At 45.2% G+C, this 23,158-nt stretch overlaps 1 protein-coding gene across 1 annotated transcript in view; it reads left to right on the forward strand.

Moving 5' to 3' along the window:
* The first annotated feature begins 261 nt into the window (after window positions 1-261).
* LOC135918140 (lysosomal aspartic protease-like) overlaps window positions 262-23,158 on the forward strand; it is a 30,923-nt gene continuing 8,026 nt past the window's right edge. Inside the window, exons 1-4 of the mRNA XM_065451797.2 lie at window positions 262-406; window positions 2,895-2,994; window positions 4,413-4,530; window positions 18,073-18,254. Coding sequence (XP_065307869.1) covers window positions 348-406; window positions 2,895-2,994; window positions 4,413-4,530; window positions 18,073-18,254 — 459 coding nt within the window. The 5' untranslated portion in view covers window positions 262-347. The remainder of the gene's footprint in view (window positions 407-2,894; window positions 2,995-4,412; window positions 4,531-18,072; window positions 18,255-23,158) is intronic.

Here is a 23,158-nt window from a genome sequence, read left to right on the forward strand (position 1 = left end):
TCTAAAAACAGCGCCTTGTTGACCCCTCCACTCTAGGAAGTGACGTCAATCGTCATTTATACATTGGGCCGCGAGAAGCATAAAAGCGCGTAGCCAACACCTTGCTGTCGTGGAGCTGTTGCCGATAGGTGGAAGCTTCCGTGCCGCTCTGCCGTCCACTTTTTCCAAGCAGCGAACGAAGCCAGTGCCATCTTCGCTGACCTAAGCGCCTGCCAAGCGTCTGTCTAATAGCGCGCCACCTTAGCGCGCTCATACTAGCACACAGAGGCTCAACAACTTCGCACAAGCAGGTATAGTCTCCGTGAAACGAAATCTACCAGATCTTGGAGCAGCTTTTCATTGACGCAATGAATTTCTATGCCGTAACGTTCCTCGCGCTCTTCAGCGCGGCATCTGGTGATACGAGGTAAGTTGCCTAACTTTCAATTGAAGCTGTCTTCCATATTTTACTGGGTTTCGTTAAACCACAGCACTGTTCTGCTTTTAATCACGTACGCATTTCTCGTGACTGCGGCCAAACAAACGTCAAGCATGCTGAAGGTTCTTGCATGAGCTTCTTGGTCTATCACGTACATGTGGTGTGCTTTATTGGCTTCGTCGTGTTCTGACAGGCAAGATTAAATTAATTCTTCACAAAGCTCTGCTTGCACGTCCCATTAAATAATAGCTATAAATTATAACTGTTTCATGTAGGAACATTTCAAAAAATGCAGCAACATTCAGTATTTTCTACACAATATGACAGTACGTCATACAACGATTGTTTGGGGGCGAAATGCGAAAATATCCGTGGTATTTAGAATTAGGTGCGCGTTAAGAACCCCAGGTGGCCGAAATTTCCGAGTCCTCCACCACGGCGTACCTCACGATCAGAAAGTGGTTTCGGCACGTAACGCTTCATAATTTAGGTTTAATATAGCGAATGTGACCTACCTGCCAATATACGGCGATAAGCGCAAACGTCTTATTTCCGAAGCGTTCCACATTCATGTTAGCGGAGAAGCGGGTGTAAGCCTTCCCTCTATCGCTCTTTCCGAAAGAGATTGCCTTCCTTTCGCATTAATTGTATTTTTCTCCACTCTGCACGCTGAATTCTGTTGATTCTGTGCTTCGAGATAGCGATGAAGTATTTATATGCTGACCTAAAGAATAAAGGCACTTGGTTGTTAGTCATCGCTGGTGTCTGTGTCCCTCTCCTCGTCCTGTTGTTTAGCGCTGTTTTACTGGTCGTAATGCGAGACGTCTCATCCATGCTTTTATTGCTTTGTCTTGTGTGACGACATTGTCGCTCTCAGTTATATGAAAGGTCGGGCCGGCACAACACAAGAAGTCTCGAAGAAACTTCTTTAGCAGCTTGTAATGCTGACGGCTGCAGATTTCGAGTATGCCTCTAATCAGACTTAAAATTTCGCTCCCTTCACACTACGTACCATTCGTTATTCCACCTCAGCCACCATTTGGTAACGATGAAATGTTTGCGGAACCAATTATGCCGTTTTGATTCACGACACGGTTGCCGATCGTTCCCAGCAACCGACTGACCTCTTCTTCGTTCTTATCTATTCGCCCAGCCATATGTCCCGTTACACACACACACACACACACAGACACAAACACACACACGCAAGCGCGCGCGCGTACGCACGCACACACGCACACATGCGCACGCACACACGTACGCGCACACACACGCACACACACATGCACGCACGCACAACACACATACTTTTATATCTAGAAGTTTCTCGTGAGTTAGAGCACCATCCGATCCCAACCCCGTGATACGTACATGCGATTATGTGAGGTGCTCCAAGATGTTCTTCTGGGTGGTTTATCTCTCCTTTGTGGTCATTGGGCCAATTTTCTGCTTTCCTTATGTTTAACCACAAGCTGTCATTTCTCATAAGTTACAATCGAAAACAAACGAAAGAAGTATCTAAATAATGAAACAAATAATAAATAAGGACCCTTTGTTATTCCACAGTTCTGCTTGACATCGCCTCCGATAAACTTGGTATTTGACATAACAGCATTTGTATAGTACAGTGAAAGCTCGTTAATTCGAACTTCAATAATTCGAATTTATGGATAATTCGAACTGTACGATTTGGTCCGGCCAAGCTCCACAGAAGTCTATGTATAAAGAAGTCCGTTAATTCGAACACGAGAAGGTTCCCTCACGGATAATTCGAACTACGTTCGCCTGGCACACGGCCAGAGAAACGCGCCTACTGCTTACACACAAGGCTGTATTGCCTCCGAAACGGAGAGAACGGCGAGAGAAGGCAAAATCGGAAAAAAATCTAACCGACGCGGGGTCAGCTAGAAGGCAGCAGCGGCTGCCGCCTCTCCGTTCTACGTAACCTCCGAGACTTCTTGCCCGCTGCGAATCTCGGAGGCTTCGCAAATCTTGTACAGCTGCTAATGCTGTGCGGAGATGGCACGGCAAGCGCCAAAACACAGCGAATCAAGTACGTCGCAGCTGCGCTTGCAATCAAGAACCAACGAATCAGGGCCTTCGCCACCTTCACATGTTCAGCGTCTTTGTCTCGGCAGCCTTCATCGGTTGTGCACCTCTGTTTTCAGCTTGGGAAGCATCGGCCGTCGCGATTCATTGTGATGGTGTTACCCTCGGCTAGCATTCGTTTCATTGGACATCGGTGGTGTGGCACAGTCGGACCCAGGGCTTCGACTCGAAGATGGCGTGTGCCCGCGGCACACGCCAGCACTTTTTGACTCGCCAAATTTCTGACATGCCCTACTGCTTCCAAATCGCAGTAAACTGTTGCTCTCCTTCACTTTCGTTAGTTCGAACTTTCGTTAATTAGAACTGAAGCGGCTTCCCCTTGCGGTTCGAATTAACGAGCTTTTACTTTATTTGCCTTCGTCCCTAGGCCTCGACAGAGCAACCAAGTAATAATCAGTGGACATAACTACAGCGCGAACCAATGGGACCGTGGTGCCGTCGTGACTATACCTCTGAAAAGGAGCAATGTGAGTATACATAAAGTGCTCTTCACAAACGCGCTACTCAGATTTACTTTGTTTCTTGTGTTGCACGGTTTACATGCACAAAGGCAAATTGATGAAAGGGCCTCACAAGCCAGTCTGAACCCAAGCGAGCACGAGCTTCATCCTTGCGCGTAGCGCCCACAAACTGGGTTCCGCCGCTTTCTTCTCTACACTGGCACACGGGGAAAAGAAGAACCATCCTGTTGGATCAACGCGTAGTTAGTGTAGCTGGGTCGTAGTCTGGTTTAATGCGACTGACGTATCTATTTCCTCGAAGAAATAGATCAGGGCTTGGTGTCATAGGCTGGACATTCCATTTCACGGACGAGGAGAGGGTGACTATGCGGTAAGGCTTCAATATCGGCCAAGCAGTTTACTAGAAAGCGCACCACTGTTCGGTTAAACCTGAAGCTAACCGAGGGCACAGGTAGAGAAAGCAGGATGAAACCGGTCACCGTCGTGTCACAGTTCTTGTCGACCATTGTTTTGTGTCGTTAATCAACGGGTGAGATGTACACAGAACTCCGCTTACTTGGAGACACAGCAACAGGTGTGCATATGATGTGGAGCCAGGCCTGTACGAAAGCAAAGTGTTCAGCAGGCACGATTGCTCGCCTTCATACAATGCGAAAAAAGCAAGGAGCGGCTGGTCGCTTGCGTAAGGGGGTTCTATACGTATGCAACGAAAGGGAGGACGGTTTGTCAGTTCGTCTGGTCATATGCAGTGCACATTGTCAAGTGTGAGGATTGAAGCGTTCCGGTAAACAACTAGCTTGTTGACGGGTGTATGGTCGACGTGCCATGAAATATGTGGTAGATGTACAGTGCTTGCATACGGTATACGTTCAATGCTTGAATACCATAGTACAAGAACGCAGATTCTGTGTAGCTCAAAAGTTTAGGGGGAACATCCTGCCGAAAAACTAAGTTGCATAGCATGAACAAAGCAACTTCTCTTGCGGTTGATGCGATTAGAGCTACACTCTCAGCGTGGCGCGTGAGCTGGCTGAGGCTAAAGGAGAATCTCCTGCTCTGAGGAGCGGTGGAAGGAAGCCGTCCATAGAGGTCAATAGCGACCTGGTCTGAAGTACGGCAAGTGCAACGTCCACGCAGACATCCGCCGGTAGCCCGTCGCATGGAGCCTTCCATTATTGGCAAGTGAAACAAACACAAACTTGCACACGAAGTCATAGTTATTTTTTAAAAAGTTATTTTGCAATATCGTCGATGTTTTCCCAGTAGTTTTAGGCACAGAATCATCAAAAACGTTGAATTTTATCAATATATTCAAACATGTAATATATGTCGAAGGGGACTAATGCGAAGGCAATGTATAACCATTTAGACTTTAATATTGGGTCACCTATATAATTGAAAAGTTGCTTTGCCACACTTTACAGAATCAATACTACGGGGTCATCAGTATCGGAACACCACCGCAAACTTTCAATGTTGTCTTCGACACAAATTCTAATGTTACATGGCTGCCTTCAGTTGGTTGCAGCAAGGCACAATGTGGTAAGTATATTTTCTTGCAGCGTTAAAACAATACGCTTAAACAAATATTTTGACAGAGCTTTTTTTATAATGGCCTCTTTCTTTCACATAAGACCGGTTGTAGCTGAACTGTACAAAAACGCTTAGGGTGCTATATGAATTCGCGGCGCTCGTACTGCCTAAATCTTCTTCAACAAAATAGCTTGTCGAAAGAAAGAGCTACCTTCTTTCCGGAGCTCGAGATCATACAATGAGCAATGCTGCTTCTCTAACAGTTATCCTGGCGCAGTTGTCGTTGCCACGGATATTTATTTTTTAATAAAGCAACTCTCGGTGGCCAGCAGATGCGAATAAATTGTTTGTGCACAATATTGTGCGCACTCGCAAATTGTTGCGCCTTGATAAGCAAAAAAACTGGCGGAACCCATCTCCCGATGAATGTCGGCGTCACTACAGTTGGCGTTGAGACAATGTAACGATACGCTCTATTGCAACCGCCATAACGCACCGAGCATAATGCGTGTATTGACCGGGATGCACTCCGAAGCTTCCTTCTATAATGTCTGGGCAGAAATGTGCGCGCCTGTTTAGAACAGAGAACGATGCGACAGGTGCGTTTCGTCTGTCATGTGCTGTTGGTCGGAACCACGGCGAGCGCTGAAGTTACCTTCCAATCACGCAGCTCGGCCGTGAGATCAAAGCCTGCCACTACTCGTCGACTATCCGGGTGTTCATGCCAAACTGCGTTGTGACGCTATCTGACGCCGCAGGCGATTATTGTCGAGATATTGCATTCCGCATACGTGTCCATTAGGGAGCCTGTGCCTGTCAATACACCCCTGACTTAAGGACAACAGGTGCGGCGCTAAGCAGACGAAGATGCAATGCGAGAAACACAAGGTATACGGGTACCAACTTCCAAATTTTTATTCGCCATAAACCACGCCATTTCATACATGACACAAGGTGCAAATTAATCATAGTAAAAATCAGCTAATAAGGGTGGTAGGAGCTAACATCCACTCTTTAGCCTGTGATCACCAGAGTGGATAACAACGTAACTGCAGTGACCTGAACTTAACTACCAAGGCAGGCGCATGCGCATTACAGGCGTAAACCGAGTAGAAAACCAAATGGAGCAGCTGTACGTTCTAATCTTTGCGGTGATTACAGGCTACCTTTCATAAATTACATGTCATTGTTCGATACGGCTTGTGACGGCGTGCTAACAAACGTATTGCCTTCACTTTTTGTTAAGAACGCATCGATTACCTCGATTTTAGTGTGGTTTCTTGCTTTCCCTAGAAAGATTGTTTGGTCCAGAACTGGCACACAACCATAGTGCTTCCAGTAGTCTGCCAAGTGCCCACCCATGTTGCTGTTAACCGCAAACCGGTGTTCTCTCGTACGATCGTAGAAACATCGTTTGGCTTACCCACTATACACCCTGCCCCTGCGTACGGAAATATTGTAAACCACATCGCTAACACAATCCGTGTGGTGGGCTTCTTCAAGCCTATAACCGGCAACTTATTCGCCATCAAAGGGCAAACCTTGGCCACTTTCCACGGAGTGAAAAACACAGTGCGCACATTGTATCTGACTGCGACCTTCTTCACATTGTGTGACAGTAGAGGTACCTACGGTATTACGAGCGTATTCATCTGTTTCCTTGGCTCCCGCACTTTTCTGTGCGTGTGTTATCTTCTGCAGGAGGCTTTCGCGCAACTGTTTCGCAAATGTAGTTTTCCTCAAGACGCTAATTTGATTTCTAAAACCTGTAACGAGATTGTGCTCGCATGACTTCATTAATGCGGAATTGAGGCATATCTTAGATACTCCCCTCTTGACCAGTTAATTTTGTGCGTTCTAAACTGGTAGAAGGCTTTTCGTTGTCCTTGAGTTATACATCCAGACAACGTGTACCTTTGTGAGGCTTGAAGTGAATTGAAGATATTGAATTGAGTTATCCTGCTGCAATTGCTAGCTGAAACCTAGTCTGCCGGATTCTGCCAAGAAGGTGTTTGTTGATTTTTCCCAGGCAACGTCAAGGCTTGTGTCAGTTAGATTTATTAGCCCAAGATATTCAACCACATACTTATAAATCCTAACTGCATTACAATGGGTGATTTTGGTGTAAATGCATTTGTGAACGAATGAAAAATAAATAGCGCGCGAAACCAGAACTACGAAGAGGCGATGCATATACCCGCTTTTCCGAAAGCATTCTCGAAATACTTCAAGCACAATAGGAAAGACGATATGAGCGTTCCTGCTTTGAGTATGCAGGATAAAATTATAAGCGCTGATCAAGAAAAAGCGGATGTTTAGAACGAATAGTTAAAATCAGTTTTTGCTGAAAATGCACCTGACGAGATGACAGCAGTCCCATTTGCCCAGCCTTCTATGACAAACTTTCAGATTGATGGTAATGATGTTGACTGATTGCTACGACAGGTAGATACATCGAAGGCAGCTGGTCCTGATGGATTATCGCTGGTTGTTTTCCAGAAATATCATAGTATTATTGAAGATTATTCGAGCATTATGTGTGAAATAACGCCTAATACTGGAATTGCTCCACAGGATTGGAAAGTTGAAAACGTGATGCCGGTATACAAATGAGGTGACAAAAAAAACGTCGAAAATGACAGGCCCATCTCGTTAAAAGCAATTTGCTCTAAGCTATTTTAGCACATCATTTACAGTGAAACGATCTAATACCTTGATTCTATTAGCTTCTTCGCAGTATCTCAGCTTGGTTTTAGGTATGGACGCTCCTGCACTACGTAGCTAGTCGAACTTGAACCTTACATTTTACACTCTTAAGACATTAATCCCCATGTGGATGCAATGTTTCATGGTTTCCGCAGAGCTTTCGACACCGTATCACATAGCCTATTAGAATTTGCGATGCTTTCTGCAAAAGCAACCCTTAAAGTTATTATTTCGGTAAAAAAAATTACTTACACGGTTTCCAACAAAGTGTAGTTATTAACGCCTCAAAATAATCTGCGGTAACCTTGACGTCTGGTGTGCCACAAGAGAGCCTATTGAGACCGCTGCTGTTCTTAAATTTTATTAATAGCATCATTGAAGATGTCACCTCTGCCATTAAATCACGGAGAGATGCTGAAACGTTGCAGAGAGACTTGCGCCCAACATCGTAATGGAAAATGAGCCAGAACGTCCTCAAATGTTGCCGCATAGCGTTCACCCACCGTATCCATTAATTAGAAACACACTATACCATTAACAGTTCAATGATTCTGACAGCCATAAGTGGAATAACCACAAAGAAGTTTTAGTGACAAGGGCAAGTAAGATGGTGTATTCTGTACGAAGGAACTTTAAGGAGGCTTCATCAACCGTAAAACAAGCCCTTACTGTTTGTATGTACGATTCATTCTAGAATATGATCGTGTTTTTGGGACTCTCAAAAGGAGTACCTAATTGAAAGAACAGAAAAAAGTGCAAAATCAAGCACTATTTTTAAGTAATAAGTATAAATAATTTCCAAGTATTTCCGAAATAAAAAGTGAATTGGGATGGGTGTCACAACCAATAAGAAGAAAGCAACTGCGGTTTAAATTTCTTCATAGTGACTATTATAATAATAAATACATTATTCTCCACCAATACCTCCCAGAACAGACGTACGTCTCGCTTCGTCGAGATAATTTCCGAAAATATTAGACTACCCGTTCAAAATACACAATTCTGGTAGTGCATTCTTTGTAGAAAGAATGCAAATATGGAACCGCCTCCGAGACGATATCGTTAGCAAAACCAATAATGAACTCTTTTTCCGTTCCATATGATAACATCGGCATCGATAATGTCTACACGAACAGAAGTATTCTCCCGAAGTGTTTCTATTGTTTAGTATGTATGTTTGTGGTAATGTTTATATATTCTGTATGATTTCGCATAATTTGCGTGCTATATTCTGGTTTTATCACAAACCTTGAACAACAATCTATGGCTATTTGTGTTATGTTGTGATCCATGCACCCCCCCCCCGCCCCCCAACGCTATGCGTTATGGTTATGGTTATGGTGAAAAGTGTAAAAAATAAATAATTAATTAAATAGTTAATAGCAGCGGGTAAAACACGTAATGGCGGGCAGTGCGTAGACTAGTAAAATCTCTAAAAACTGATCAGAATTGATTGCCGCATTGTTCTGGAAGCAAACTGCAACCGTCGCTTCTATAGTTTCACAACTGCGTTAAACAATCCAAGCTGAGGTACGTAATAAAAGAAATTGGTGCACGTCAATCGAAAAACCACTTGTGCTTGCTAGCTTGCCTTCTTCTAGATCTTGAAGTAGATCTGTCGGGCTACGTACCAACAAAGTCTCCTGTACGACCACAACGGTAAGGATGCGTTGCAGGAAACTTCGAACGTCTTCTTGCCAAGTAAAGCACCTTTCTCGGATACAATCACCCTCAGCGGGCCGTCTGGCTAATGTGTCTTACTCGTGAAGAAAGCTTCAAGCCTGTTATTACCACACTTATTACGCAGTATGGGTGGTCACTTGAGAGACCATATCAAGCGCTGGTGTTTTGCGCCATTCCAGCCCGAAACTATCTTTCTAATGAAAGCAAGAGGCAGCAGTGCCAGGGATATGATCGAGGTGCTGCTTATCAAAAGAGCAGACACTAAGTGCGTTAGCACGCCATCACGAGCAATAAGGGACAAAGCAATATCATTCATAAAAGATAACCGGTAATTGTCGCGAATTTTAGAACATGCTGCTGCCCTATTTGGTCTGCACGGGAAATTCATGCGTATTCCTACGTGCTTGCCTTGATAGTTCAATTCACGTCCCCGCAGTACCATCGTTATCCACTCTGATTATCACTGTCTCGAGACCGGGTGTTGGGTCCCACCACAATTGTTCTTTTTAGTTTTAGTGTAATTTGTTTGCTCCTATATTTCATGTATAAAATGGCGCAGTTTCTCGTGAAAAACCAGTTCGAAGTTGGCGCCCGCATATGTCGTTTGTGTCTCATTTCGTCGTCGTCTGCTTATCACTTTACCTTTTGTCCTTCATTCATTAACCAACCGCCGTAGCGAGAAGTTTCGTTCAATAAACCCAGTTCTTGCCATCCTGCTGCAGGAATCACGATGATGGCTTACGATTATGCAAGGAGCGCGCCGTCTGCTTCGGCCAGCGGGGCGTGCAGTGTATTGTCACACGTCACTAATGGTCTAAAGTAACACCGCTCTCCCAGCGTTATCTTCTACAGTCATCCCATAGTAAAAGCTTGAAAAGATAATCTATATGGCCAGGACTCGATGGGTGTGATGGCCTGACGACGACTGCGTGATGACAATGAGGTAACAATGCTGGAAGAACGACGGTGACATGGAGATGATGCAGTGACAATGTCGGCGTGACGGCAGTGAGATGGCATCGCTGGTATGATGCCCACGTCATGAGGACATTGACATGAAGAAGCTGGGTTGCTGACGACAAAATGAGAATGATGGAATTAACGCGACAGTATGACAATGAACACATGGTGAAGATTATATGGCCATGACGGGAGGAGCACGACGGCATGACTACGAGGTCATGATAATGACTAGGATCGCGTGTTTTCGACGGCGGAGACAATGACATAATACGCTGGCAGAAAGGCGATTATATCGCGATGAAATGACGATGAAATAACGAAGATAGGCTGGTTTGTGCTGGAGCGCACCTCCACAATTATGTGCATCATTCAGTGGCCCGAGCCGACTCAGTTTTCACTATATACGGTGCTCGCTTGCACCACATCGTGTACGGGCCATTCGTGCAAAACCCCAGCCAGGAGCCAGTACCTGTAAAGTAGGGGTAAAAACCAAGGAAAGCATCGCTTTTTTACAGGTCTGTAGAAATCACGGATATACATGGCATGAAAATGCTTGGGAGAATTGCACCAGATGTACTTAACGGGGATTGCCAAAGTCGGGCAGACTCCGATTAGTTAAAGAACAGACCTCGACGAATTTCCAGAAGTGTGACCACCCCCGTGTGTGCTCTCTGCATATTTCTGTCAGAGGTCGTTATATCTGTTACATCTTACTTGCCCTATACTTGCACCGCTAGACATGTGCCAATTTGACACAATGGGTATAAAAGCGTTAATTCATGTATATTTCGCTTCGAACTTCTCTAATCCATATAGATGTCTTCACAATTTGTGTTTCTACATCACACTAAACATCGCCTTCACCCTCATAGCATAGCTCCATCGACGTCCAATTTGGCCTTGACATGTCCTGCCCATGCGCATTCCTTTTTCTTGATTTCAACTAACATGTCATCAACTCGCGTTTGTTCCCTCACCCAATCTGCTCTTTTCTTATCCCTTAACGTTACACCCATCATTCTTCTTGCCATAGCTCGGTGTGCGTCGTCCTCAATTTAGGTAGAACCCTTTTCGTAAGCCTCCAAGTTTCTGCCCCGTACGTGAGTACTGGTAAGATACAGCCGTTACACACTTTTCTCTTGAGGGATAATGGCAACCTGCTGTTCATGATCTGAGAATGCCTGCCAAATGCACCGCAGGCCATTCTTATTCTTCTGATTATTTCCGTCTCATGATACGGATCAGCGGTCACAACCTGCCCTAATTAGACGTATTCCCTTACCACTTCCAGTGACTCACTACCTATCGTAAACTGCTGTTCTCTTCTGAGACTGTTAAACATTACTTTAGTTTCCTGCAGATTAATTTTTAGACCCACCCGTGTCTGCTTTGCCTCTCCAGGCCTGTGTGCATGCATTGTAATCGGTCCCCTGAGTTACTAAGCAAGGCAATATCATCAGCGAATCGCGAGTTACTAAGGTATTCTCCATTAACTTTTATCCCCAATTCTTCCCACTCTAGGTCTCTGAATACCTCCTGTAAACACGCTGTCAGTAGCATTGGAGAGATCGTACCTCCCTGCCTGACGTTTTTCGTTATTGGAATTTTGTTGCTTTCTTTATGGAGGATAACAGTGGCTGTCGAGCCGCTATAGATATCTTTCAGTATATTTACATATGGCTCGTCTACACCCTAATTACGTAATGCCTCCATATCTGATGAGGATTCGACTGAATGAAACGTTTTTTTTTCGTGATAAATGAAAGCTATATATAAGGGTTGGTTATATTCCGCACATTTCTGTATCACCTGACTGATAGTGTGAATATGGTCTATTGTTGAGTAGCCTTTATGGAATCCTGCCTGGTCCTTTGGTTGCCGGAAGTCTAAGGTGTTCCTGATTCGATTTGCAATTACCTTAGTAAATACTTTGTAGGCAACGCACAGTGAGCTGATCGGTCTTTAATTTTTCAAGTCTTTGGCGTCCCCTTTCTAATGGATCAGGATTACGTCAGCGTTCTTCCAAGATTCCGGTACGCTAGAGGTAATGAGGCACTGTGTATACAGGGTGGCCAGTTTTTGCAGAACAATGTGCCCACCATCCTTCAAAACATCTGCTGTTACCTGATCCTCCCAAGCTGCCTTCCCCCTTGGCATACCTCCCAAGGCGTTCTTTACTTCTTCCGGCGTTACTTCTGGCATTTCAAGTTCCTCTATATGATTTTCTCTCACAATATCTTCGTGCGTGCCACTGGTACTGTATAAATCTCTATAGAACTCCTCAGACACTTGAACTATCTCATCTATATTAGTAATCATATTGCCGGCTTTGTCTCTTAACGTATACATCCGATTCTTGCCTATTCCTCGTTTCTTCTACCTTGATATAAAGGGTTTTGTATTCCCTGTTTTGTTTTATAACATTTAGTGCACTTTTTACATAAGCTTTGGCTCAGGTAGCTTCCAGCACGTGCATTTTATAGGAATTTGTTTTCTTTAGATGCTTTCCTAAACGCGCATACTTAAAGCGCATAGGTATCATTGAAATATGTTTATATTTTAATTGCCTTACAAGGGACTTCAGTTTATTAGCGACTACTTCTTTATGTATTAGTATTTCGTGCCCTCAGACATTTTACCACATGACGAAAACATGTGGACATGCCAGGCCATGAAGTAGAGGTATATGGGCTCGACAAGCTGGCTACGAAACATTTTCAGTGCTTTTCTCTATGAAACCGTAGACGCAAATGAACTTCAAAGTATGCATCGTAAATAAATATCCGTATTGTCGCGTGGTTCTTTGTCTTGCGTGTCAGTTTGGCCTTGGCGTCGGGCAGGCACGTACCCAGGGGGGGGGGGGGGGGCGGGGGGGCCCAGCCCCCCCCCCCCGATATCAAGTATCATACCCCCCCCCCCCGCCCCACCCACGCCACCACTCCTCACACATTCCTAAAGCGCCACCAGATCAATAATGAGACTTGACAGCAGTTCATCGGTCAGCATTGTGCTGCATTTTTCACTCCTTCTATATGGCGGCAGTTATCGGCACCTCTTGTAATGTGAAGGACAGGTTTCTCATAGATTCCGCACCCGCGCGATTCACTCGCGATGCGTTCAGTTGTCACCGTCTATTCAACCATCACGCGCATAGCTGTTGCTTTTGTTGGTTCAACCTTCTTTTTTTAGGCTGATCCTGTGACCAGGAGAGGGATGCGGCTGTTGCTCAGCTGGTCGGTACTCTCATGGAACGGTTGCGGCCGGAGAAAACGCAAATTGCGTTTAACTTATCCCTTTGCTTCATTAATTCCTTGAGTTACGGCTCGCCGCGACGCTGGCAGATGCCCGGAACCATATACACGTGGTATGGGTTAGATAAGGTGGGAAATAAAATAATGTGAAAGAGCGTCCATCATGCAAGCCTGCAATAACCCTCAAACCCATAAGCAAGATGACTGTCGCCCGTTACATCGTCTGTTTTTCCCTAACTGTATAGCACTTTTCGGGCAAAATTGGCAACTGGAAACAAAAGTCGCAAGGAGTAAAGAAGTTAAGCGATATACTAAGGGACACAGCCAAGGCAAGAACCAACTGCGAGCAGAAGCGAATAATAAAAAAGTTAAGCTTTGTTTATGAGACTATTTATGGATCAACATCTTTTTATTGAAAAAGGAAGTAGAGAAAACGCCGCCGGAAGTGGAGAACAATTGCTTGTTTTGAATGACGCTTCTACAGTTATCGGTCGAACCGCCTCACATAGCCACTTCTCTGCTGTGCTTATGTGGGTGTTTTTCTAACCTTTCGCGGTGAGCGCAGTACGTCTAGAATCGCAGAGTCCTGTGCTCTACCCAGTTGTATGGGAATGGCGGCCGCACAGCATTACGCAATTCGCGGAACCGTCGAAACTGATCAACAAGGCGAAAATAACTGATATTCAAAACTATAACATGAGAAACACTGAAGAAGCCATAAAAAATGAACGCGGCCTGAAATCAGTAAAAAAGGAGCCTGGCATAGGACAAACCATGATGTATGCACTAAAAGATATAAAGGGGAATATCATCAGCAATCTCGAAGATACAGTAAAAGCAGCGGAAAAATTCTAATCTGACCTGTATACAGAACCAAGAGGAGTCACGATACCTCACTTAGAAACAGTAATGAACAGGATACAGAAACTGCTATTTGACAAAAACCCCATTTGAAACCCACAGAAACCCAGAAACCCACATTTGACAGCTTCTCCAGAGTATAAACACTTGGCATTTCCCTGGCATAGCGAATCTTGCTACATAAAGATGCTTGAGGTCTGCCTCACGAAATTACGCTGCCGTATTCCCTCCCTAAATTTCAATTTATACAGGTCGGGCTTGGTTCCCTCTCCCCTTAGCTCTTTTTGTGAGAAAGAGGAGGCGATACAGCACCTTCTTCTATCTTGCCGCCGCTTTGCTGCGTTAAGAAAAAGATTGTTGGAGATACCTTTTCGAAGAATTGGCATGTACTTGATAGAACCTGAAATTCTTTTGTTCGGGGTGTCCACTTTGGAATTCAGCCACAGGGATGCATGCTTCGCTGTCCAAACATTCCTTACAGAATCTAAACGAATGCCCTGGTAAATTCTATTCTTTTATTACTTTTAAATTTTTTATTCCTCATTCAACAGCACCTTCCTGATTTTATTTTAGCCGGCAATTCAACCCTATTCAGTGCTATTCGCATAGATATTAGGAAATTTATGCTCTATATTATTTTGGAATAATCCACCCATTTCTTGGCCAATCCCCCATCGTGGGTAGGAGCCACACGTGCCACAGGCTACAACAACAACAACAACAAAGGAACAAGAGATCAGGATCGCCAGTCGGCCAGTAGAGACTGTGAAGGAGCACGTTTACCTAGGCCAATTAATCACAGGCAACCCTGATCATGAGAAGGAAATTCACATAAGAATAAAAATAGGTTGGATCGCATACGGCAGATATTGCCAGCTCTTGACTAGAAGCTTACCATTATTATTGAAAAGTAAGGTGTGCAATCAGTGCATTTTGCCAGTGCTGACATATGGGGCAGAGGCTTGAGAGCAAGTTAAGGACCGCGCAAAAAGCGATCCAACGAAGATTGCTAGGCACATCGTTAGGAGAGAGAAAGAGCGGTTTGGATCAGAGAGCGAACGGGTATAGACGATATTCTAATTGACATCAAGAGGAAAAAATGTAGATGGGCGGGTCATGTAATGCGCCGGTTACATAACCGTTGGACCATTAGGGTTACAGAATGGTTACCAAGAGAAGGAAAAGGCAATCGAGGACGACGAAAGACTAGACGGAGCAATGAAATTAGGAAATTCGCGGGCGCTAGTTGGAATCGGTTGGCGCAGGACAGGGGTAATTGGAGATCGCATTGCAGGGAGAGGCCTTCGTCCTGCAGTGGACATAAAACAGGCTGATGATGATGATGATGGTGATGATGATGGAGGTGGTGCCACCCCCCCCCTCTCCGAAAAAATAACCTGGGTACGTGCCTGGCGTCGGGTCATGGCTTTGTCGCGCTGACCTGTGGGTAGAAAGTCGCCTCGTTAGGTCTTCCTTTGTCGCTGCATCATTTGTTTATTGCTCTGCTTTACATCCTCCGTCGCCGACGAAGGCGCCGCCATCCCGACGAAGCCAACCGTACCTCCACCGGTTGCTGGTTTTAGTTTTCCGGATATTGGCTTGCAGGCGGGCCCTAGGCTGATACATGTATGCTCAGCGTTGCCGCGACAGGTGGCGGCCAGGTGACGGCGAATGGACGGTCGTCGAGGTCTCCACTTAGTGCCGAGTCGGCGATGTCACGTGGCCACTCGCCAATCTGTGGTCGTGGCGCGGTGATGGGGAACCCTCGTAGACCCATCTAGCGGTATGGGCATCAGTGGTAGACATTGCCCGCTTCTACGCAGTGATAAGAAAGCGGATGATGGTCGGGGGCGTGCTAAACGCCAGTCTTCCTTTGAATGCTGAGGAGGACAACGGGTTAGAGTGCTGGCGGCGGTGGCGGTTCAAGACGAAACTGAGGCCTTAGCCGGACCTGCTCCGGGCGTGAAGTACGAAAGCGACGGCAGGCTACGGCGGCGTACGTCAGCCATTCCAGGTGACGCTGCGGGGATTGAGGGATCCCTATTGACTACTCAGTTTCCTCGCCGGAGGTTTCGGCAGTCAAATGCAAGGGAACAACTTGTGAAGCTTTTTCCTCACGACAGCTCTCATGACCTCAAGCAAGTCGTTGGCGCTGCGACACAATTTTGGTGAGATCATGCGGCCCTTGAATTCTTGTTTCCAGATTTCAAAAGCTTCCTTGATACTTGTGCCCTCGCGAAGAAATTCTTTGACGGTCTTCAGTGCCTTTCATTACATTCTCGCAGAAAGTTCTTGCCTGACCCCACGCCTGAGAAGGCGAGCTTTCTTTTCCTTGGACATTTCCGGGCCGGCGTGGCGCAATAGACGGTTCAAATCTTCCTTAAAGATGGCAACGTTCTTGTTAGGGAGCTGCAGTAGGGCTTCCCATAGAACTTCGGCCCTTTGCTTTCGGAGAACGCTCTTGAAGGTCCTGAGGAAGTTACTGCGGAACAGGTCCCACGTTGTAAGGGTGGACTCCTGGTTCTCGAATAATGTCATCGTGGCATCTTCCAAGGAAATGTACACATCACCTAGCTTATCCGCAGGGGTCCGCTTGTTGAATGCTGAGTTGCTTTTGAAAGTCTCCAGCAAGATTTACAGATCCTCCAACAAAGTTACACGGAAGGCCGGTGACTGCCATTGCAGTTGTTGACTTGGGCACGACGTTCGTGGTCGTCTCAGGCAAAAGTCCTTGTTTCGCGGGCACTCCTTCCATCCTGCGGCTAGCTCGCTGGTCCTTGGCCACGTTGGCGGTGTCTTCGCGGTTCGCGCTTGCATCACGGCTTTGGTGGGCCTTTTGGTACATCAACGCACCAGCACCTCCACCGATGTCACGTGGTAATGACCTTCGAAAGCACAGTAGCAAAACTGTGAATGACGGTCACTGCCATGTGACATCTGGTGAAGGTACTAAGGCGTTGATGTTGGCCGTCGTCGAAGCCAACAGGCGGGTTGCCACGCTACCCTACATAGCCTTCGCTTACAACACGGCAGTGAAATAAACGCAGGTCACTCCGTTCAAGCTTGTTTAGGGCCGGAACCCGGCGGACTCCCTCAGTTATGCTGCCGCACGTCACCGCAAATAGAATCTCGATGTTACCGCCTATCAAAAGCGCGCCAAAGGAGCCTGACAGGTTGCCCGCCTGGGCATAAAAAACCAGCACAGGACCAACATCCGACACTACAATCTTCGACGCTACTGCATCGAGTATCTGTCCAGCGACCGTGCTTGGGTCTGGAAACCTAAACGCCGAGGAAGACTTAGCGAAGAAACTGTTACGCCTCTATTTCAGACCCTACAAGATCATCCGACGCATTGGCACAGTGGACTGTAAGGTCGTGCGAGACGGCATTCCGAAATCACAGTGGTGCTGCGCATGACCTGTAGTTATACACGTAATGCTTTTAAGCCTTTATACGCCCGCTCAAGAGCTTAGGGACTTAATTTGTTTGGTATTTTGTCATTATCCGTCTTTTTAGTATGGGTGGTTTTGTTTTCACATTTGTGTTTCTTTGTAGCACCGGTACGATGTTTCATTAGAAAGGGGTACTGACACGGGTATTTCTTTATAGGGTGACCACGGTTCACCGTCTAACAAATTTTATCGCGCAACACAGTACGCGCGCACATGGATACCAGTTTCGCGAATGTTATCAGTGGTTCTACGGCTTTCTGTAGTTGCAGAACCATGTGTAATCTGATTGCATGTATGTGCGACGCGAATTGTGTAGACGTTCTGGAAGACATGCGGGCAGCAGTGATTACTCCCGAACATTTGATGAGTGATGTATAAAAGCCGTCGGGTTTGACCCGTTGATCTGATTCTGACGGTCGCCGCTGTCGTGGTGCTTTGAGTGTAACCTGATTTTGTGAGCACAAGTTTCCCTAATAAATGTTTGTTTCATCATTACCAGTTTTGCTTCTGTATTTTGACTGTCACTTCACAATATTTTGTGAAGCAGCATTATTAAAATATGTTCTTAACATTTTTATAAGCACTCCCTCCATACAAAGTTTCAACTGAGCTTACCTTATCCCCAAATTTAGGAGATCGCAAGCTGTACGACAACCGCAAGTCCTCTTCGTACTCTCACTACGGTATATGGGTCGACGTCCCGTCTTTTGCTGGGAACGGCATCAAAGGAACTGCCGCACGTGAGACTATTGACATAGGTGGTATCAAGCTCAAGGACCAGCTTTTTGTTGAAGCAACCGTCATCGATCCTAAGGTTTGCTATTCTTTTGGAATGAAATATTTCTTTCTGGGTCAGCCACTTCGGCATTCTGGGCAGAAATAGATATTGGTCATCTCTCACGGCCAGAAAACGTTTGAAAACTATTTGAGGCAATGTGTGGGAATAATGATTTACTTCATTTTTTTTTCGTAGGTTTACGTGCCAAACAGATGATATGACTATCAGGCACGCCATAGTGGGGAACTCCAGATTGATTTTTTAGTATCTGATGTTTTTACATGTATTTGCTGCCAAGTATTTGGAGCCAACATTACATCATTCCATCCCACGGAGGGTCATCTTACTTTAGCACTGACCTAGCGAAATTGTGTCCTGAGCTCAAGACTTACTTTAAAGTAACCGTTTTTCCAAGTGAAGGTGCCTAAAACTGCCTATTTAGTGGCTACAGAAACTAAGTGGCTAGAGTCAAGAAGAACTAAGATAGTTGCTCAGAGTAGCTCATATGTTGTAGTAGTCTCAAACAGTGCAAAGGGAAAAACGAGAAGCAAAAACTTTACAGTGATCACTTCCGAAAATATTTATAGCGTCATTCGCGCTAATACGTTGTCCGGAGTCTATAAGCGCGACTGAACGAGGACGTAGCAAGAAAGAGATACACAGAGGCAGCGCTTCACTTTCAACTATAGATTTTATTTTCGCATGCATCGATGTATATATACTGTACGAGAGGAAAAAAGCGTGACAGGAAAAAAAGCAACATTCAGTGGTGCGTATCGATAAACTGTACCCGTGTGCAAGGCATGGGGAAAACATATACCCCTATGGTTACAAAAATAAACCGAGGAACCGTATCTCAATTTCAGGTAGCAACACTGAAGCCTTGTTCATGCGCCTTTCCTGTAATTTTGCTATTTCGTAGGCTTCCATTATCTCCCTTGTCATCCTTCTTTGAGCCCTATACAGAATGGAAGTACTTTCAAACATGGGTTTGCAGGAACAATCTCAGCAATCAATACCCAAACGTACCAAGATTACCCTAGTGACGTTATATCGATGCTCTTTTAATCTCTCATTGATGCATATGCCGGTTTGGCCAACATACGTTCTTCGGCACGAAAGTGGAATGCCATAGACAACGTTATGAGTGCAAGTTACAAAATGTTTTCGATGCTGAGTAGAACATGCGTGCCTTTTGTTAATTTCTGTATTAACCTGTTTGCACAGCTTCTGTAGACGTTCAGGGGCAGAGAAAACCACGTCCACCTCAGATGTTGCCGCTATTCTTCAGAGAATATATGAAATGCAATGAATGTATGCTTCCACAGCAGCTTTCTTTGCTCTAGCGGTGGCACGCCTTTCACTCGATGCGTTTTTACATTTCCTGCTGAAGCCTTCCGTGACAGAGGTGAGCATACGCATCGGGTAACCGGAACCTGCCAGGAGCTTGGCCTGATCTCTAAAACTGGCTTCCACTTTGTGGTCAGATGACATTGTCATATAATTATTGCATCACGATGTTACTACTGCGCGTTCTACGAGTTCTGAATGAACAGAATGAAATGGTTGGACTGGCTTATTGCCTCTCGGCTGATAACTCCAGCAGGTCGTTTTGGGGAAAAAGTGCAATCTCAAGTCGAAAAACCTTACGAAATTGCCTATGGAGACTTCATGTTTCAAAGAAGCGCTGTCTCTGTGTATCTGTTTCTTGCTACGTCCTCGTTCAGTCGCGCTTATACACTCTATCATGGATTCTAACCAACTAGCCCCCCGCGTGTTTTGAAAAGTTATGCCCTAGCAGGAGGAGAGTGTTACGACGCATTGCAAGATACATCCTACGGTTTGCCTGGGTTCGCCTTCACAAATAGGCAGCCATCAATGAGTTCAATCTCTTTATCTAACAAACTAATTGAGTTGGTGCTTACACAGTCTGCGCCTTTCGCTGCGATCCTGCAGGCTTCACAGATTTACTTTGTCCGTTTAAATGTGTACTTTTGCAGTGTTGCAATGCGTACTCAAACCAGGAAGGCATGCACATTTTTTACCAATGATTGGAGTGGTTGCTACTGGTCCACGATATTAAAGAATTTTTATGCTGCCGCAGCCTCTCGGTGCATCACCCGATATTGTGCAATGTGGAACTGGCCATACGATAAAGCGATGTCGTAGACGACTCCTGTACAGCAGGCGGCGCACACGTTACGGCATATCTTGATGCCTAATGGGGCTTTTGGGCATCCAAATTTACTTTTCTGCGCAATTTTTTTTTGTGTGGTGTGGAATTGGCCGCATGCACCCCTGCGCGGCACGCCGTCCTTTTTAAGCTTGAATGACACGTTGTGCGCACACGGAATCCAAACAGCGGGCTTCTTTTCGTCTGTCAAGGTGCGCCTCTACACTTCTGCTAGGTTGCCAAGGAAAGCCTCTGCAAATCGTGCTTGAATCAAACTGGCGTTGTATATGATGTAGGCATGGAGGCACTAAGGCATTATTAAGGGCTGCAATTTGTATGCCTCACTTAACGACCTTCGAGAGAGCCGACGAGAATCGCAGCAGTCTTTTCTTTGACCTAGTGTAGTATCGCATGCAGGTGTGCTGCTTTTTAAGCATTATCACTAGGTCCTAGAAGCGGAACCCTCCTTTTAGTAAAATTTTGGCATGCATGGTATATGTGGTAGCGGGGAACAGACGTAGAACACCGTGCCTCTAATCTGAAGGTCATAAGTTTTAATTCTGCTCAAGTCCCCCATATTTTCAAGCATGGAGAAGTGCCTGACACCGGCAAGGAACTTATCGAGAGCCAGTGGAGCTATACTAGTCCAGGCGCCACCAAATTAGATTCAATTAATGTTCAACAAAGGAACTCCCTTACCCGAACAAAAATTGGCCGCCCTGGTGCAGTATTTTGCCACTGCCTCTCTCATGACTCCACCAATTAACCCATGGCCGTCAGTCCCTAGCAGCGGCTGAGCACCTGACCAAGGAGGTGGTCAGACCTGTGGTGCGGTAGAGGGTGTTAAGAATCTCTGTATCTACGCAGACCACCAGTGGAAATCATGGCAACGTTTAACAGGTAAACCCTCTCAAGTCAGGCTGACTTAGCAGGGCTCGTTGAGCAATTATCAGGCAGTGCTTGGGATATTATCGGCGTTATTGAAGTTAGAACTGGTGAGGCTTATACAGTAGTGACTAACGGCCACGTCCTCTGCAAGAGAGATTTTGCAGTTAAGAGACATTATTTGTTGTGGATTTTAATCCATAAAAACACACTGGGCAATATTGAATAACTATACAGCAACAAATAGAGGGTAGCAGCCATCGTTATAAAGCTGAGTAGCAGGGATAGAGTAAGGGTATTGCAAGGAGCGTACGCTGCAACCTCTAGTCATGAGGAAGAAATGGAAGTTTTATGAAGACGTTGAATGAGCATTAAAAAAACGTACAAGATTAGTATACGGTAGTCATGGGCGACTTCACTGCAAAAGTGATGAAAAACCAAGCTGGGGAACAAGCACTGGCAAATACGTCATATATTTTAGGTACACTAGTGCGAGAGGTTGGTAGAATTCGGAGAAAGGAATAGGCTATGAATAATGAATGCCTTCTTCAGGAAGCGCATAAAACTAATTGGACCTGGCAAGCCCTAATGGGGAAACAAGCAGTTACCATAGGTTAGTGGGGACATGGATGTCTCTCAGTATGAAGAGGTAAACAGCAAAATTAGTCGAGAAGACCTACCTAAACGCAGTAAGGGCAAAAGGAGATGACTTCAGGCTGGTGTTCGTAACAAATGTGCAGCTTTTGAATAGGATGATGAAGACAATATAGAGGTAATGAATGAAACCGTATAGTGACTAATTTCATAAAGAGCAATTGAGGTGGAAGGAAAGACACCAAGGCGACCAGTAGGTATACTCTCCCAAGTAACAAAGTACGTAATAATGCAATGACAAAGCATAACATTGACCACCTCATGGGATTCGTTAGAGTTCGATAAACTGTCAAAACTGGTCAACGTGAAGAAAGTATGGAATATTCAAACTTATAACGTGGGAACAATTGAGCAAGCAGTCAAAAGTGGCAGCAGCATGAAATCAGTGAGAAGAAAACTTGGCATAGGAGAAAGCAAGATGTAAGCCCTGAACAATAAGGAGGATAATGTCATCAGCAATTTCAATGATATAATAAACGCAACAGAAGAATTCTATACTGAGCTGTCCCTGTACACCTATATAGTAGCCGTGCTACCTTAATTCCAAGGAGTGATGAGCAGGATATTGAGAGTATTTCTATACCTAGCGATGAAGGTATGAGAGGCTTGCAAGGCGTGACAAGAGGAAAAGTGGCAGCAGAAGGTTTAATAACGGCCTATTTATTGGAAGGTGGATGAGATCCATTGCTTGAAAAGCTTGCGGCTCTTATACGCAGTGCCTCTCGACTTCAACTGTACTAGCGAGCTGGAAGAATGCCAACATGAAACGAAATTATAAGAAGGGAGAGGTCAGACAGTTGTAGAATTATACGCCCACTATCTTATTCTCAGTAGTGCGTAACATATTCACCCATGTAATCATCAATGTCATAACGGCAACACTTGAATTCAGTGCACCAAGAGAACGGACTGGCCTCAGATTACGGATGGTATGCTCTACAATGAATCACATCCATGCCACCAATCAGGTAAACGAGGAGTCTGCGCAGTACAATAAACTTTTCTATTTTACTCTCATAGATTACGGAAAGTGATATAATTTAGTAGATATATCAGCAGTCATAGAGGCATTGCGTAATGAAGGAGTACAAAAGACATACATCAATATATTCGGAAATATGTACAAAAATTCTGTGCGTTGTGAAAGTAATGGATACCTGAATAAACAATTCACAGCGACATCGGCCTTTTTAAATTGATATTTCTAAGTTCGTGGGTTTGCTCTAGG

This window comes from Dermacentor albipictus, chromosome 10 (genome assembly GCF_038994185.2).
Source record: "Dermacentor albipictus isolate Rhodes 1998 colony chromosome 10, USDA_Dalb.pri_finalv2, whole genome shotgun sequence".
NCBI classification, from domain to species: domain Eukaryota; kingdom Metazoa; phylum Arthropoda; class Arachnida; order Ixodida; family Ixodidae; genus Dermacentor; species Dermacentor albipictus.